Source organism: Carassius gibelio, chromosome B1 (genome assembly GCF_023724105.1).
Source record: "Carassius gibelio isolate Cgi1373 ecotype wild population from Czech Republic chromosome B1, carGib1.2-hapl.c, whole genome shotgun sequence".
Classification (NCBI taxonomy): Eukaryota; Metazoa; Chordata; class Actinopteri; order Cypriniformes; family Cyprinidae; genus Carassius; species Carassius gibelio.
In genome coordinates this window covers 3,451,126-3,470,233 of record NC_068396.1, presented here as the reverse complement: position 1 = coordinate 3,470,233, position 19,108 = coordinate 3,451,126, and the positions used below count along the sequence as shown (strand labels likewise).

General features: G+C 34.6%; 1 protein-coding gene across 1 annotated transcript in view; it reads right to left on the bottom strand.

The window, feature by feature from the left end:
• The window catches only part of LOC127949308 (prostaglandin F2 receptor negative regulator), a 39,852-nt gene extending 26,167 nt beyond the window's left edge, over window positions 1–13,685 (bottom strand). Inside the window, exons 1-4 of the mRNA XM_052546406.1 lie at window positions 13,411–13,685; window positions 10,508–10,873; window positions 5,277–5,684; window positions 2,456–2,815 (exon numbers count right to left, since the gene is read on the bottom strand). Of these exons, the coding sequence (XP_052402366.1) occupies window positions 2,456–2,815; window positions 5,277–5,684; window positions 10,508–10,873; window positions 13,411–13,453 (1,177 nt within the window). The 5' untranslated portion in view covers window positions 13,454–13,685. The remainder of the gene's footprint in view (window positions 1–2,455; window positions 2,816–5,276; window positions 5,685–10,507; window positions 10,874–13,410) is intronic.
• Window positions 13,686–19,108: the final 5,423 nt, after the last annotated feature.

Here is a 19,108-nt window from a genome sequence, read left to right as displayed (position 1 = left end):
GGTCATGACCGAAAGGACAAGATCCCGGATACAGGCGGCCGAAATGAGCTTTCTCCGTCGGGTGGCTGGGCGCTCCCTTAGAGATAGGGTGAGAAGCTCGGTCACTCGGGAGGAGCTCAGAGTAGAGCCGTTGCTCCTCCACATCGAGAGAAGCCAGCTGAGGTGGCTCGGGCATCTATTTCGGATGCCTCCTGGACGCCTTCCCAGGGAGGTGTTCCAGGCACGTCTCACCGGGAGGAGGCCCCGGGGAAGACCTAGGACACGCTGGAGGGACTATGTCTCCCGGCTGGCCTGGGAACGTCTCGGGGTCCCCCCGGAAGAGCTGGAAGAAGTGGCTAGGGAGAGGGAAGTCTGGGCGTCTCTGCTTAGACTGTTGCCCCCGCGACCCGGCCCCGGATAAGCGGAAGATGATGGATGGATGGATAAATTAAATTAAATTAAATTTTTCTGTTTAATCTTTATTTCAGGTTAGTTTCATTATTTTAGTTTTATTTATTTCCGATGAGTAATTTTAATGCTTCATCGTAAACTTATTTCACTTGGTTTCAAGGAATTATCAAAACAAAATATATTTTTTTAATTTTATCTTTAGTTAACATAAAAATATCTGTTTTACAGACAAGCATTCAGAACGTATATAGAAACCTATTAATCTCAAACCTTGCGATTAATGGAAAGGTTTTCAGTGAATAATGACTTAATTTTACGTCTAGTCTTCAATCAATGTGCACAAGTGTGATGTCACAGAACCAGTCGTATGAGCCAGTTTTATGTAGTTTTTTCTGTATTTTTTTGGAGCTGAAACTAAATCCTACTCGTCTCACTCATTGAGAAGAGTAAACAACCCCAGATTTCTGCCTTTTAAGGTGAGCGACGCCTTCTCTTTCTCTGTAGTTCCTCACAGAATAAACAAGTTGAAGCTCTTCCCTGTGAATCACGCTGACAACGAGATCCCAAACGACTAACGCTGACTTCTAACAAGAGCATCGGGCTCAGAGTCAGCAGTCCTCCATCAGGGAGACCACCCACAGCCTTCATGCATTAGCCAGTGACAGAGCGGATCTTCAGAAACATCTCGTGCCTGAAGCGTGCTTATTAACACCACTTTCACAAACAGACCACAGATCGAACGAATGCAACCTTTCTACTTTCACTTCTAGACACCTGACATTGATGGACGGGTTAAGAACTCACCAGTCAGGTAGTGAAGGTGAAATAACATGCCTAGATTTTATCTCACGGTTCTAAGGGCGGAACGATATGTGAATAGTCACAGATATTTGTGATCATTTAGCTAGTGAAAGAAAAAACTCTTATGATTCACTTCCTTGAATCATTTCAAACTGTCCATTTGAGTGAATCATTAAAACTGAGTTTGCAGGTTCCCACAAGGCATCTTGTTATTGTTTTCATATACACTATTGGTAAAATGTTTTTTAAATACGTTTCTTCTGCTTACCAAGGCTACATTTATTCGGTAAAGATTTCAGTAAAACCAGTAAAATTCTGTAATATTTTTAAGATTCAAAATAGCTGTTTTCTATGTGAATTTATGTTCAAATATAATTTATTTCTGTGATACGTAGCAGTATTTTCAGCATCATTCCTCCAGTCTTCAGTGTCACATGATCTTCAGAAATCATTTTAATATGATGATTCACTGCTCAAGGAAAATTTCTGATTATTATCAATGTCGAAAACAGTCGTGCTGCACAATATTTGTGTGGAAACTGTGATACATGTTATTTTCTGGATTCTTTGATGAATAGAAACTTCAAAAGAACAGCATTTATTTGAAATCGAAATCTTTTACAACATTATATGTCTTTACTGTAACTTTTAATCAATTTAATGCATTTTTGCTGAATAAAAGTATTCATTTATGACAGTGTAAATTAAAATAATTTGTGTTCATTACGTTAAAAAAAAGTGTGAAAACATGGTTTGATTATTTTTAATCTACTAAATTTACTGTTTAGGTATTAAATAAAATATCTTGCAAGCAATAACTAAATAGTTTATTGAATGCATTTACATTCATTTTAGAGTGAATACATAAATAAAGATATATACAGATTTAAAATTATTATTTTAGCTATATCATCCAGTCTTACCTGATGCTAAAATATACACATTATTCTGATAAAACGTGATTTGCAAATCAACTTCTAATAGACAACCCAAGCCCAACGCTTGAAAGATATTTTCCAGTGCACTAATACAAACGGCATATCATGCTTTTAATGCCATTTAAATACCAAGTAATCAACATCAAATTAATATTTTATGGATGAGGGAAGCAGAACGCATTTATATGCAGAGCTTCAGATGGCATTTTCTCCAAATGTCACTCTTTTCCACAAAACGTGAGACGCTGCGGGCTGTTTATGTCACGAGTCATGATATTATGAATGATACTTCAGAAGCTCAAGTGAAAGTTAAGCAACGTACTCACTTTGCTTAATAACGTGAACACGTACGGGGTCCGAAACCTTCTCCACGGCCCGGTCCCATCGTCCACCGTCGCGCTGAACCCATGCACTCGCTTTACACGCATAGAGTCCCGCGTCAGACAGATCCACACCGTGAACCTTGAGCTGGAAATCCCACTTTCCCAGCCGCCTCACGTCCACTGCATTAGATGCATTGGTCAGCACGCCGTCACGACTCAGACGGGCCACAACCCGCGTGCCGTTCATCAGCCACGTCACCTCCAGATCCACCGAGGCTTCAGCGGACACAGAACAGGTGAGGAGCAGCGACTCTCCTGTGGACAATGTGCTGTCGTCCTGAACCTGGACGCTGAAGGAGCTCGCTGAGGATTTAAAGAGAAAGACAAGCAGAAAATATGCAAGCATTAGAAATGGCACTGAAATCATACAGATCTCAATGATGTAAACACAATAAACACATACATTAAGAGTAACAGTGATGCACTTGCAACCTCACGTTTCAGAACAGATTCAGAACAATTTGACATTAAAACTCTTAAACTAACCTTAAAGAAAATCGAGAGAAAACAAATAAGGTTTGAGAACAGATTTAAAACTGGCTGGTCAAGGAGCAAATCTCTCATTTACAGGCAAACTATTCCAAAGTTTACTAGACCTAAGAGCTCTTTGAGGAGAGTAAGGATTTAGAAGACCAGAGAATGCCTTGTACACAGAAACAGCTATTTTAAAATAAATTATAAACTTTGCAGGAAAATGTTACTAAAATGACTAAAACTTAAATAAAAACAAAGCTAAAAAAAAAAATTTAATTACAAAAGAACATAAAATGATTAAAACGTAAACTTAAATTGAAGTTTAAGAAAAAGAAGAGAAAAAAATAAAAGCTAATTTAAAATAAATAGTAAATATTTTAATAGAATGAACAATAAAAGCGCATGATAAAATAACTAAAACTTCAACTAAAATTAAAATGCAAAGCATAAAAATGAAAGCTAATTTAAAATATTTCTAAATACTATTTAGTATAAAAACAGTAAAAGCACATAAAATTATAAATAAATATCAATAAAATATTAAAATATACTTTTATTATACGGAAAAGAGCAGCATGAACATTCTGCTAAATTTCCCTTTTATTTTAAACAGAAAAAAGTAACTTATTCCAGGTTTGCCATAACATAAGTAAGCAAATGATTCCTGAATTGTCATTTACGGTTGAACTATTCCTTTAATTTGTAAAAGCAAACTCTAAGTCATTTCTCCTGGGGATGAGTGATATTCAGCACATCACGTTAGACGACACAGACTGCTTCTGTGCTCTATGTTCTCTTAACATCTTCTAGTTACAATCTCAAACAACACAAAGACTCGGAGAGTTTGCGTAACGTCTGCTGGATGGTTCTCCAGACACCCGCAGTCTTCTTGATTTTAATTAAAACTCTGCAGTAACATTGACAGTATATATGGTAACCAGGCAGGAATTTCACTGGCAACGAGTATTCAAACAGCCTGGTTTATGAGAAAGGTCTGAAGACGTTAAACAAGATAAAACCAGTCAAAAGAGCATATCTACTCTTCTCGAGGGAGGCGCTGCATGACTTTAACAACTATAATCAATTCTCCTTCATTCTCTTTTTCCTCCAAATGCAACTTATTTATTCATTTGATCATTGATCATCCGAGCGAATTGCATAACAATGATTCATCGTAAGTACTTTTATACTATCAAATTGGATTATTTCATGGCATTATGATCATGACAGTTTCCCAGGAGACACAACACAACTAAAGTGATGAAGTTGACAATATTAAGCAAATACACAACAATATAAAGTCATAATGGAAGAGAATTAAAGGAATAGCTCACTGAAAATTGTGCAAGTCACAAGATTAACTTTATTTTTGTTTGCTTTTCAAGACTTTAGCAAATTTAATGTATAAAATGCATACCTTTTACAAAATTTAAATTACATTTAATGCATCATTTTATTTATATAAAAATAAAATGTAACATTAATAATTTAATTTCACTGAATGCATAATAAAAAAACCTAATAATATTTAATTTCATTTAATACAAAATAAAAATAAAAATTTTAAATCATTGAATTATATTTTAATTTATATTATTTATAAAAATAAAAACTAATATAATTTATAATTCAACATTTAATTTCAACGAATGCACAACTTATATATATATATACATACATACATACATATAATGTATAACAATTTACACATTAAAACAAGTAATTTAATTTGAAAGCATTATTTTGCTTTATCATTTGCATTATCATTCATTTTTGCATATTTGCATTATCATTCATTTCAATGAATGCATTACTTAATTTACTTATTTTGAAAAAAAAACTAGCATAATTCATAAATCAATTTCATTCCATGTACAATAAAAAAAACAAAAAAACTTTTTATCATTAAATGTAAAACATTATTTAATTTGCAACTTATGTAATTTACAATTTAATTGAACAATTTAGTTTACATAATTAAAAACTAACAAAATGACAAAAGCACAAACTACGGCGAAAACACAAAAAACAGTAGTAGCCAATTCTAAATCTGAATTAATACTATAAATAGTATAAAAACAATACAAAAATATAAAAATCTACATGCAAATGGCATAATCTGAGTTTGTTACGGTTTCTCTCCTAAAAATGTCTTCTCCTAAAAAAATGCTAATGAACATACAGTAAGTGAATCTCATATAATTTCTAATAATATATTTTAATTGTGTCATGGCTTTATTCTGTTGTGCTTTGGTTTTTTTTTCTCGAGTTGTTCTAAAGTGTTACTAACCCGTCGGTGTGACAGTCACTTCTCCCATCTCCATGGTCTTCTCCTGAATACGGTTCCAGGCTCCCTGCTCTCTCGTCCACAGTCTGGCCGTGCACATGTACATGCCGTGATCCGCCGGCGTCGCTGCGGAGAGCACAAGACTGTGCGAGACGCCGTTCCCCATTTCTAGCCGCATCCCGCCATCTGTGTAGCGCAGCATGTAATTGTTGCCAACCGTCACACCCAAATCTGGACCAAAGCTCAGCAGGTCCTCCAGCTGAGATGAGCCCTTCTTCACTGACCAGGTAAGAGACAGGTAAATTCCCTCCATGAAGTTACGGGAGATATTGCACAGGAGTCTGACGGATCCGCCCTCATGAACCACAGGGCTTGGGGCATCGGGAGCCACAATCAGACTGTTGGGAATAACTGAAATTGACAAGAAAATAAGAGTTTTAGAGAAAAGGTACAAGAACTAACACACCGATAAACCGATATATCGGCCAGCTTGATTTATCTGTTAACTGGAGATTTTTGTAGCATCCAAATTCTCAGAAGAGCCTTTTTTATTGCAGTTTGTTTTACAATAAAATACTATTTCAGTTTATCTTCTTCAAAATTGTACATTTAATTCAATGTGTTAGATTATGTGTGATTATTTGTGAAATTCACTAGCAATATGAGAGTGAAAACTTAAATAATTTTTCAGTAAACTTTTATTTTCTTTTTTTTCTTTCTTTTATGTACACTACTGTTTAATAGTTTGGGGTCAGTGAATTTTTTAAATATTTTTGAAAGAAGTCTCTTCTGCTCACCAAGTACAGAAAGATACAGAAACGTTATTTCAATTAAAAATAGCTGTTTTCTACGATAATATATTGTTGATTGTAATTTATGTGAAAAAAGCTGAATTTTAAGCATCATCTTCAGAAATCTAAAAGCTGATATGCTGCTCAATTTATATCCTGATTATATTCAATGTTGAAAACAGTTGCTGCACAATATTTTTATGGAAACTGTGATTAATTTTTTTGACAGTTAAAAAGATCAGCATTTATTTAAAATGGAAAACTTTCTAACATTTTTGTTACACATATTGTTGCTGTCAATTTTGATACATTTTACTGCATGATTGATGAATAAAAGTATTATTTCATTTAAGTGAGGAAAAGATTACTGAAAATTATATTTGGATTTTCAGTACACAAGTTTGTCTCTTGTATATTTAAGAGAGGATTAGATATTGCACTTTATTTTACTACTGCACTTCACTTTTTACTTTCCTACTCTTAATTTTAAATAAAATTAAAATATATTTTCAAAATAGTTTAAAAAAAAAAAAACCTGCTAGAAACCTGCAGTGAACTTTGCTTTAACACACCTTACTGTCAATGAATTACAGTAATAATATGACAGGAGAAGCCATTGTACATCGTCATCCAACCAGTGAGCTTAGATTATATATAGACTCATAAAAGTGAAACAAAACACAGAGCATCACTGAAAAGAATCAATGCTAGTCTTACACAATCAAAGCAGACTTTGTGCCTGGCAGGTCTGATCATGAACATCACGCACCAGTGACTGAACCAGATCAACGAGTTTGACCATCAGAGGAGAACTCATGTGGGAACAGATGCAATCAAAGCAGTAAACTCTCTAAAAACTCTCTGTGTTTTACTCGTCACATCATCTTCAACTGCATGGATGGATACAGAGAAAGATAGACAGACAGAAGAACGATTTGAGAGGTGATTAGACAGATTTGAGGAAGGATGGATGGACACACATAGATAGATAGATGGATGGATGGATGGATGGATGGATGGATGGATGGATGGATGGATGGATGGATGGATGGATGGATGGATGGATGGATGGATGGATGGATGGATGGATGGATGGATGGATAGATAGATAGATAGATAGATAGATAGATAGATAGATAGATAGATAGATAGATAGATAGATAGATGGATGGATGGATGGATGGATGGATGGATGGAAGGAAGGACAGAAGGACGGACAGAAGGATGGATGGACGGATGGACGGACAGACATAGATAGATAGATAGATAGATAGATAGATAGATAGATAGATAGATAGATAGATAGATAGATAGATAGATAGATGATGGAAGGATGGATGGACATATATAGGTATATAGATAGACAGATGGAGGAAGGATAGATAGATAGATAGATAGATAGATAGATAGATAGATAGATAGATAGATAGATAGATAGATAGATAGATAGATAGATAGATAGATAGATAGATAGATAGGTAGATAGATAGATAGATAGATATATAGATAGATAGATAGATAGATAGATAGATGGATGGATGGATGGAAGGAAGGAAGGAAGGACTGATGGATGGATGGATGGATGGATGGAAGGAAGGAATGACTGATGGATGGATGGGCATATATATGATAGATAGATAGATAGATAGATAGATAGATAGATAGATAGATAGATAGATAGATAGATAGATAGATAGATAGATAGATGGATGGATGGATGGATGGATGGATGGATGGATGGATGGATGGATGGATGGATGGATGGATGGATGGAACGATGGATGGATGGAACGATGGATGGATGGAACGATGGATGGATGGAACGATGGATGGATGGACGGATGGACATAGATATATGGATGGATGGATGGATGGATGGACGGACATAGATAGATAGATAGATGAATGGATGGAAGGATGGATGGATGGATGGATGGATAGATAGATAGATAGATAGATAGTTAGATAGATAGATAGATAGATAGATAGATAGATAGATAGATAGATAGATAGATAGATAGATAGATAGATAGATAGATAGATAGATAGATAGATGAACGGATGGATGGACGGACGGACATATATAGATATATATAGATAGATATAGATTGATAGATAAATAGATGGATAGATGCATGGATGGATGGATGGATGGATGGAAGGAAGGAATGATGGATGGATGGATGGATGGATGGAAGGAAGGAATGATGGATGGATGGATGGATGGAAGGAAGGAATGATGGATGGATGGATGGGCATATATAGATATATAGATAGACAGATGGATAGATGGATGAACGGACATGGATGGAGGAACGGATGGAAGGATGATGAATTGATGGACAGATGATGATATATAGATTCAACTATTGTTTACAAATTACTTTAATGCTGACTGGGTTGGAAATTAGAAATCAAAAACTGAATTCAGAAAGAATACAATGAATTTCAATGAATTCATTGCATAGTTTACAATATTCCATACATTTAAACTTGCTTAACAAGCATTTTAGAAATGAAAAGTGTGACATTTCAAAGTAACACTTTAATTCAAGTGTTACCAGTCGCTGGGTTGTTTGGTCGGAGTCCTTGGCCGAACCACTAACCCAACGGCCGGGTAATACTAACCAACACACAACCCAGCACGCTCCACTCAGAGGTCAGGGAGAAAAAATGAGCCAGCATCTTTCAGAGGGTAGACTGAGCTTGTGTGCTCTGTTCATCTACAGCGGAAATATGAAGACCAACCATATAAACCTCAGAAATGCTGTAATACACGAGCTGTGCTACGAACTCTGCATCATTAGACATACTTCATGCAGATCACTATACAATCTTTAAATAAGTCTAATAGCGATTACTCTCAGAGGGAACAGGAGAACTTTTATCTTGATGCCAGTGTTGTTGCTCAGTTGTTGCATGAATCGATTCTTTAGCTTTGTTACACTATGGTCAAAAGCTTTTAAAATAAGTTTTCAACTGTTTTCAACATTAATAATAATCAGAAATCTGAAGACTTCTGAAGAATCATGTGACACTGAAGACTGGAGCAATGATGCTGAAAATTCAGGTTTAATCATAGCAATTAAATAAATCGTAACATATAATCACTTAGAAAAGAGTTATTTGAAATTCTAATATTTCATAATTTTTTATCATATGAATACAGCTTGGTGAGCAGAAGAGACTTCTTGCTACTGGCGTCTTATTTAGAAGAAACATCTGAAAAGCAGCAAAAATCTCAATTTTCATTTAATATCATTGCTATCTGGAGAAAGGATTGAGATGTTTCACATGTCCTGTGGGGTCTTACACAAATCTGGGCCGATTACTCTAATTTTCAACATGTTCAGTCAGTGCTCATTAACTAAAGATAATGATAATATTATTAACCCAGTGAATTTTGCATAATGAACGCTGCTGGCGTTCAGAGTTTAGGCTTGTTCACCGACAAAAACACTGAACAGTTTAGTGCTTTTAAACATAATTAATGCATTCCATTGCATGCCCAACTCTTACTAATAATGACTTTTTTTTTTTTTTTGATGTGTGTTTGTATTTAACACACTTGTTTAAGGGTTAAGGGTTAAAGAGTTGTTTATACACTGCAGAAAATTATTTTGTCTTGTTTCTCTGTACAAATATCTAAACATTTTAAGCTCAATATCCATTTTCTTGAGATGCAACATGACTTGTCTTGTTTACTGAAGAATGTTGTCAAGTGAGTTTATGATTAAAATAAGAAAAGAAAAAGTATCTGCAAGTGTGGTCAGAAAAATTATCTGGTTTTCCCTTTAATTAAGTTTATTTTTCTTTCCAACTGACATATATTTTTTAATTGTTTTATAAATCAACTCACCATTAACTATAAAGTAATATTAAGTTATTTGACGTCTTAAGTAAATATAATTTGATTTAGGAATTAGGGTTAGGGTTAGGGTTAGGGTTAATATAATATAATATAATATAATATAATATAATATAATATAATATAATATAATATAATATAATATAATATAATATAATATAATATAATATAATATAATATAATAAAGACATCCTTAAATCCCAAAACAAAACTAATAAAACTAAAATTTTAATAAATAACAAAATATAAAAAAAAATAAATAATTTGAAATATTTATTAAAACAACACTAGCATCTCAATGATTTTGAGGGAACGTTAACATGACAATGATGTACTGAAAACAGAAAAGGTTTTTTCACATATGACACCACTATTTTCCAAAATTTGCATTTTACTAATTCACACGTAGACTATTATGGTATCATTTTCAAAAACTTGTACTTTGAAACGCATTTTCACACTCATGTAAATGAAAGCGGATAAAAAGTTTTCCATTTTGAGTTGAAAAATCTCACTATCTAATATCTGAACATTCATTATGCACTGCCATGTTTGACGCCTGGTGACTTACTGACCTTGCAGCTGGACGTCTGCCTCATAGTTTCCACTGAAGACCGAGTCTGTGCTCGGAGTAATGCAGCGGTAGGTGGCGCTGTCACTAACTCGAGCCTCTTGAATCTTCAGCTCAGCGGCGTTATTAGCTAGTCGTGACACAGTGATGTCTCCACTCTGTATACGGTCCTGAAGAGAGCGGTCTGTGTAACGATTATCAAATGTTGAGATCACATTGATGAATTCTGATCCTCGTTTTACTTTCCATTCAAATTCCTGCTCCCGTGGGCCCTCGTACTCCGATACATCACAGCGGATGGACAGCGGCTGGCCCTCGACCCGGAGCAGAGGACCCCTGGACACAGTCACTGACCTGCAGTGGCATAGAGCTGGGAAACACAAACACAACACTGATTTAGTGATTGCTCTTTATTTTGTAGTTACTTTCAAAGACAGACCATTTAATGTGACCGCTTAAAAATCTATCTCTACCTGATTTAACCTATATAAACTTTTTTTTTTGTTGTATAAATTAATATATTTAGGTGATTAAGCTACATTCAATAATAATTCTGACATGAATAAAACCAGTTATTTAGATCCAGTTAGTATAGTGGTACCCAAATTTTTTAATAAAAAGTGTAAAAATGGAATTAATATTAATTTAACATTCACATAAAGTTAGATTAACTTAAATTACATTCATATAAATTATTATTGAATTAATGTATTAAACATACAATTGTAAAACAACTTAACAAATGTAAATAAATTGGTAATTTTATTATTAATCAAATCCATTTATATTGCTTCTGACATAAAAGTGTTAAAATGTAAAAAATAAAGTAAATTCCCTTACATTGTTTTTTACATTTCAATGCACAAAAATTATATGCAATTTATTTAAATGAACAACAATGGAATATATATATATATATATATATAAAAAACACATATATAATTTAAACTAGAAGTCAAGTTTGGGCATCTCTGATTCACATGTTATCAGTGCATCTGAAATTGACTGGATGGTGACAAGTGAGGAAGCATCAATAGTTATATGACATATAACTTTACCACAACATCTGAATATTTAATCTGATTCCTGGAGTCATAAACACACAGGTGCTGACTATGGTTTGGCATATGGCACTTTACAATGGGATAATAAGGATTATCTTCAAAGCATGCAGCATTTTCATAAAAAAAGAGCACAAATGCAAATGAAGCACCATGCTAATGATAACTCTGTCACTCTCACCCCACTAGACTTGCAAATGACACTGCACGAAAAAAAGACTATCCTAAAATATTCCTTTCTTACAGGAAAGCTTCTGTAACAGACTGACACGCTTTCGGCTGTAGGCGCCTACTGAGCAACTTCAAAACTGGGGAAAACACAGGAGAAATGTGTGCTTTAAAGCATTGTTTTTTTCACCATATACTCATTTATTCTCTTTTGCACTATATTTAAAGTAAATAAAGTCCATTGGGAATCTTGTCAGCGTTGGAAAATCACAAATTCTTAATTTTTTTAGCTTTGAAGTCGATAGAGGAGTGTTTAACAGACCGGTCTGTGATAGATGAATACAGAATAGCAAGAAAAAGGGAGGAGCGGTGATATATTCTGGTCTGGTTTGAAGTTTGTTTATGTGCACAGGTGCACATGAGAATATTTATGCAAATACATGCATGCATTAAGACATGTCAACATCTCACACTGTAAAGAATCATGAACTGAAAATTGTACTGTACCAACTACATTTTAATGTAGACACCATTTTGACTATGTATATCTGAAATATATAATCAAGACATTTCTATAATAAATTAGAGGTTTATTTAGGTATTGTGTACTATGCAAAAAAGTTTATATATATATATATATATATATATATATATATATATATATATATATATATATATATATATATATATATATATAAAATAATAATAATAATATTTTACAATAGTTCCCAAGTCATCAGTTCTCATTTTAGTTAAGTTTAAAAATATCATGAGTTAACAATTAGTTAAATAAATTGAAACAAGGTTATAAAAATAACAACAACAAAAAAAAAAAACTATTTCAAAAACAGTTCCAAAAACATCATTTAAAATGAAAACGGAAAATAAAAAAATTGTAACAAATTCAAACTAAAACTATGATTCCAAAATAGCCAACTTGATCTTCTTTGTCATTGAGTGTCATTTAAATCAATTATTTAATATTATTTTAGTCTTCAATTTCAGTGCACTATATCTGACTATGCTAAACTGTAATAATATATATAAATATATATATATATATATATATATATATATATATATATATATATATATATATATATATATATATATATATATATATAAGAAGAATAAGATAATTAGTTAAATCACATTTCTATAATGGTTTATTTCAAGTATTAACTGTACATTTTGACAATGCAAATTTAAAAATAGTCAGAAAATAAGGCAGATTAATCCTATGATGTTATAGTCAATTTTGGCTATATTGATTTCTATAGTAAATTTTAATAAATCTGAACTATACTTCGACATGCTACACTTTACCTCCTTTGAGGCATCCACAGTAGATTTTCATCATGCAAATCTAATAATAAGTAGAAGTTACTGCAGAATAAATCTGTAATGATTGAGAGGTTAGCGTTAACGCTGTAAAACGTGCAATCACTGTAATCTTATGTAATCAGGTGCATAGTAAATCATATTTTGACAGTAAGAAAAGCAGCTAATTCAGATGTCACCACGTGAAACACATTTTAGGTCACCTCGCAAAACCTTTCAGTGTTTCTGACAGGAACGCTGTTACCTGTCAATACGACAGACGCACGCCGTTCGCTCGCGGAGGGTTTGTCATTTCTTTGCTACATTTGTAGCCGAGTTTTTCCCGCAGGAAACTCACCGACAGCGGAGCACAGCAGGAGCAGCGCGCGAGTCTTTCCCATGTCGCTGGAGACGCGCGGTCCGCCGCGTTATTCCCGGTGCGAGCCCAAGACCGACCGACCGACCACCGGAGAGAGAGACAGGAACGGGATACACCTGAGAACCGGAGCCCCTCGCTGCGGTGACGTCACGCGCTCCGTTTGAGCGCGAGCGGGAGACGAGTGACGGACGCGTGATTGACTCGCGCTCGCGGAGGTTTAACACCGAAACTAACGAGTGACGGAAGTGAAGCGGGATTCCCTGCGAGAGACTGGAGGAACGTCACACACTCTGCGTCACACACAGATAGATAGATAGATAGATAGATAGATAGATAGATAGATAGATAGATAGATAGATAGATAGATAGATAGATAGATAGATAGATAGATAGATAGATAAATAGATAGACTAATTATGAATAATAATTATGCATCATTGCAATTTAGATCAAAATGACGACAAATAAATTAGATAGATAGATAGATAGATAGATAGATAGATAGATAGATAGATAGATAGACAGATAGCCTAATTATTTATAATAATTATGCATCATTGCAATTTAGATCTATGATGTGTTTCAGCTTCATTCTAGAATCAGAACTGTAATCTGTTTAGTAGCTAAATGACTTTTAAATCGAGTTAACATTGTCTCAGCAGCAGATCAGAGGAGCACGAGCCTCTCACTCCATCTAGTGTTGAGAAACTGATGCATGACCTGCAGACATGAGATGTGTGACTTTAAAAGTATCCTTCAGAACACCATGGTGACTCTGACATCACTCTTTATGACTCATTTCTTGGTGGGTCAGAACCAATAATCTTCAGGTTGTCCGTCTTAAATCACAGCACTGCTTGATATGTAAATGTATATGCTTTAACTCTGCTTGAATGTCTATTTTGATTATTAAACTGATTGTCTATACTCAGTTAACTGAGTTTGTGGTGCATCTTTATTAGCAAAAGTCAGTGTTGATGTGCCACATTCATGGTATATCCTAGGTCAGTGTGGTTTCAGTTCAAAATTAAAACAGAGAAGTGAGAATACACTTTTAATCAATGCAGAATTTCCTTCTGCTTACTGGATGTCAAATAAACTCAAGAGCACAGTATAAAAAGGTTTCAGTGCTGATTGTACTGGAATAACACTTTTATTAAACATTAAAGGCCTTTGCAACACACTCTTGTTTAGTACCTCAAACAGTGTTTAAAGGGGACATATGATGCAACTTTAATTGTTCCTTTCTCTTTGGAGTGTTACAAGCTTTCGGTGCAGGAATAAGATCTGTAAAGCTGCAAAGACTAAAGTCTCAAACCCAAAGAGATACTCTTTATAAAAGTTAAGACTCCTAAAACGGCTCGTTCTAACACGCCCCCACATGTCTACATCACTATGTGGGAAGATTTGCATAACTCTGTCCAAATCTTCACGCAAAGAAAGGCATAACTTTTAATCTCTCTGTTGTCACCGGCGCCATGGAGTCGCTTTGTGTTTCCTTGTGAAAGTGAAACTACTTTATTCTGGCCTTCCAAAAGAGGACACTGTTTCAGAACAGTCCAACTCAAATATTCAGAGGTGTGCAGCGCATTATATGGAGGACGAGGACTGTTTCCTGAACCAGTAGCCTGCAGTGTGTCTGTGGAACAAAGTCTGTTTCTATAAAGTTGGGTAGTTCAAACTTTGCAAGGACAGTCTGGCGCTTCTGATTAATATCATCTAAGTAGATATTTTATATTTAAATAATGTGCCACTGAGGATTCGAACGTGAGTTTTGAGCAGTAGAGTAGTGCTTGTTGTTTGTTATTTCTCTGAACACAAATGCAGACATGGATTTATGTTTATGCAGCGCTATACACAACACAACGCGTAAAAAGTCTGTATAAGTCATTATAATCAGTAATAATGTCCTAACTGGATGTAACAAATGCCTCATGTGTAATGGGTTTTACTGGTTCTGTCTCATCTGATTATCCTACCCCTCAGATTTTCCTACCAGGGTTTACTGCGCATGCACACATTAGTATCGCTTCCTTTTTCTCATGCTAAAGAATGATTTTTAATGTATCTGCATTACTGTAAGGGTAGGTTTAGGGTTGGGGTAGGTGTAGACTTTAATAAAAACACAGTCTAATTGGTAGAAAACAATATTTGTTGTTGGTTTACTTTAACTGTATCCTTTCTAGCTACAACCGCAAATATAACACATAATTACTGTATTTGCATTACTGTAATGGTAGATTTAGGCTTGTGACATTTTTTGTTGTCGAATTGTACTACCCACTGTTTTAGTGGGAGGTAGGAAAATCTGACAGGCTAAGACAAATCGACAGAACACCGGATCATGAACAAATCTTTTTATTTAACCGGATCTTCTCAAGCACCTTTCACACTGCCATTCCGGAAAAAAACATGGGTTATGTGTCCAGGTGTTGTGCCCAATTTCGACCCCCTGCCGATTTATTACCCCCCTAGTATTGGTAGGTTTTGGAGTAGGTGTGGGGGTGGGGTTAGGATTAGGCAATCAGGTAGTGACTTGAACAAGGGTAATCATTTGGCAGGGGGTCGAAATTGGGCACAAAACCGGGTCGCTAGATTTTGCACTTTTTTCACACTGCCAGTGATTACCCGGAATATGTGCGTGCGTTCACACACAACCCATAAATGTCCTGTGAAGACACGTGACATCAGGGTGTTTTATGTGTGATGTATGAGTCGAAAACACTAGGCATGTTAACTTTAACTGAAGCTGGCGAACAATCTCAGCGTCAGCGCAATAATGTTCAGAGACGGCATTGCTCAGAGACGCTTAACAGTGCTGTGATCTTCATTTGGAACTATTTTACTTGGCAAAATTAAACAAAATCAAGCAATATTATGTCTAAAATGCAAATCATTTACTGCATTACTGAACTTGCATAAAATGATTTCATGTGTTCATGCATCTGCAGGAAAACAGTACTCTTTGTGTGATATGGATTAAGTTAACTAGGCATAAATTAAATTATATAAATATAAAAAGCATACAGAAGGATTTTTGCCGTCTACACTTTAGAATGCTAATAAATCACTGTGCATGCACTCTCTGTGGCTGGTGATATTTGGTAGCACATCATTACAGCAACAATCATACCATATTATCGCAGACGATGCTGCATCACACAAACTTGACTCGATCAGAGTGGAATGAAATCATCCGCGGTTGTGCCCCTGTTTGCACACGAGCAAAGGTGTTTTTATGAGTCTAACTAGCAAACCCCAGACCACTGATTTGTCAAACCTGCTTTCCTGCAGTCTGTGTTCTTCTGACTTTTGTAGTAAGTAACGAATATACTTAGGAGAAATGTATCGGAGTAAAAGTATAAATTTGAATTAGGAAATGTAGTGGAGTAAAAGTAAAAGTTGCCTGAAATATAAAAACCCGAGTAAAGATACTCCCCAAAAACACAAAAGAAAAAAAAAAATGCATGTGGACGTCACAACCTTTTAAAAAAAATAAACCATGGTTTTATCATAATAAAACTACTTAATTTTCTTTTGCATGATTTCTGAAGGCTTGAGACTATAAAATACAACATAATAAAGTTATAGCCATAGGTGAATGTCGAGAGCTACAATTGTAATTTATTTACTTTTTTACTTTTTTATTTTATTATGATGATATGATATATGATATAGCACTTTATTGTCAGATAAGTCTAAAATGTTTCTTGTGTAACAGTATATATGTTTACAACAATAAACATCCATTAAATAATAACATGCACTTCCTCCACACAAGAACTGTTCACAATACTCTAGATTTTTAATTAAGTTTCTTATTCAAATCTACGATTGCCTGATGCACAAAATAATGTTTCAGCCAAACTTGGTTAAATCTTGGGACTCTGTACCTCCGGTTTGATGGTAATAATTTAAACTCATTATGTAGGACAGAAACTATATTATCAGCCAGTCTTAACAAATTCTTATGATAAGCTGAATCATATAGATTCTCAAGGGGCTGACTGACAATCCTTGAGCAAATGTTTAATTGATTTAATTAATTAAAGTTCTATTTTCACCTCTATAGTGCATCATATTTGAGGAAGGGGGCACAATAATACAATCCTGCTTAGGGCACTCATTTGGCCAGCAGCGGCCCTGCTGTTGTGTAAAACTCTCAGATGTATTTTATAGATTCTATGCCACAAACTTTAAATATTTCACATACTTTTGAAACTCCAGTGTTTAGTTGATACTGATAAGCGGGAGTGTGCCGGGATTTATTTCCCGGATTTCATTAACTAGCTGCATAACAAGAACGTTACCAATTTAGGTTAATTGGTAATATTTTCAATAAGAAAATATTGATTTCGACACAAATGTATCATTTACAAAGGATGCTTTACCATCAATCCACCATGTTTCTCATTGACACGCCCCCAACTCAGAAACTCTGAGCTTAAAGAGAATTCAGAGTTTCCCACTCGTAATTACGACTTTGTGGGAGCGTTCATGTACATTTAACTCGTAAATACGATGTATCCGACATGATTTGAACGCATAAGTCCCGTGCCGCTGGCCTGAGAAATGGCATAGTATGTTAAGGGCCGTACCATTTCCATCACACGCTTGAGGCATTCGGCCAATCACAACGCACTGGATAGCTGGCCAATCAGAGCACACCTCACTTTTTCAGAACGATGAGCTTTATAAAATCATTGTGTTTTAGAAGGCGGGGCATAAAGGGGAAAAAATAATGTACATTATATGGAAAATAATGTTGTTTTTCAACCTTAAACAACATATTCAACACATTGCATTACACCAAATACACAAAATAATATTATTTTTAGCAACATTATATTACCCCTTTAAATAATTTTCTTATTTAATAAGTATATTTAATTAATATAATTAATTTTTGATGCATGTACAAAATTATCATTTTTTTCTTCATTTGTTGTCCCCAGCTACTCTGTATTCATGCTTCTGGTGTATCTAAGAACATGATAATCACTTATTCTAGCCACTTCCTGTGTGGACAGCCAAAAACAGGAAACACCTACACATAGAAATGTATGACAGGTTAGTGCTGGTAGCCTTTCAGACGAACTTGCAGAGTGTGGCCTCAAATGAGATTAAAACGTCTTTTTCCATGACGACAAATTTCTGATCCAAACCAAGATTAGTAAACACTTCTCAACCGAACACGACTGTGGAAAAAAGATCTCATGATTAATTGGAATATGTGTCACAATGAACATCACCACATTTACTGACTTTACTAAATACTGTTTACTAAGTAAATACTATATATAATAAACCAGTTTTAAGGAATTCAGTCTTCCAGCTATTTTAACACGGTTTGGGCTATAAAGTTAACATAACAAGCCTAAATGCATTTATGCAAACATTATAATTTTGTAATATTTATGTTTTAAAGACGTTTAAAACTTTAAAATCTTTACATTTATGCATATGTTCAAAAGTAAAGTCTAAACCTTGTTTTGCACATTTAGCACAGTACAACAGGATGTTGAAATATAAAGCAAATATTCTAAATATGTGTATATGTTCAATATTTATGCATGCATGTAAGATAATATATACATTTATTGTGTCTTATAAGAACAAATGCCTCAGTTCACACCATGACTGGACCCCATTATGCTATTATTCATTTCTATTATTA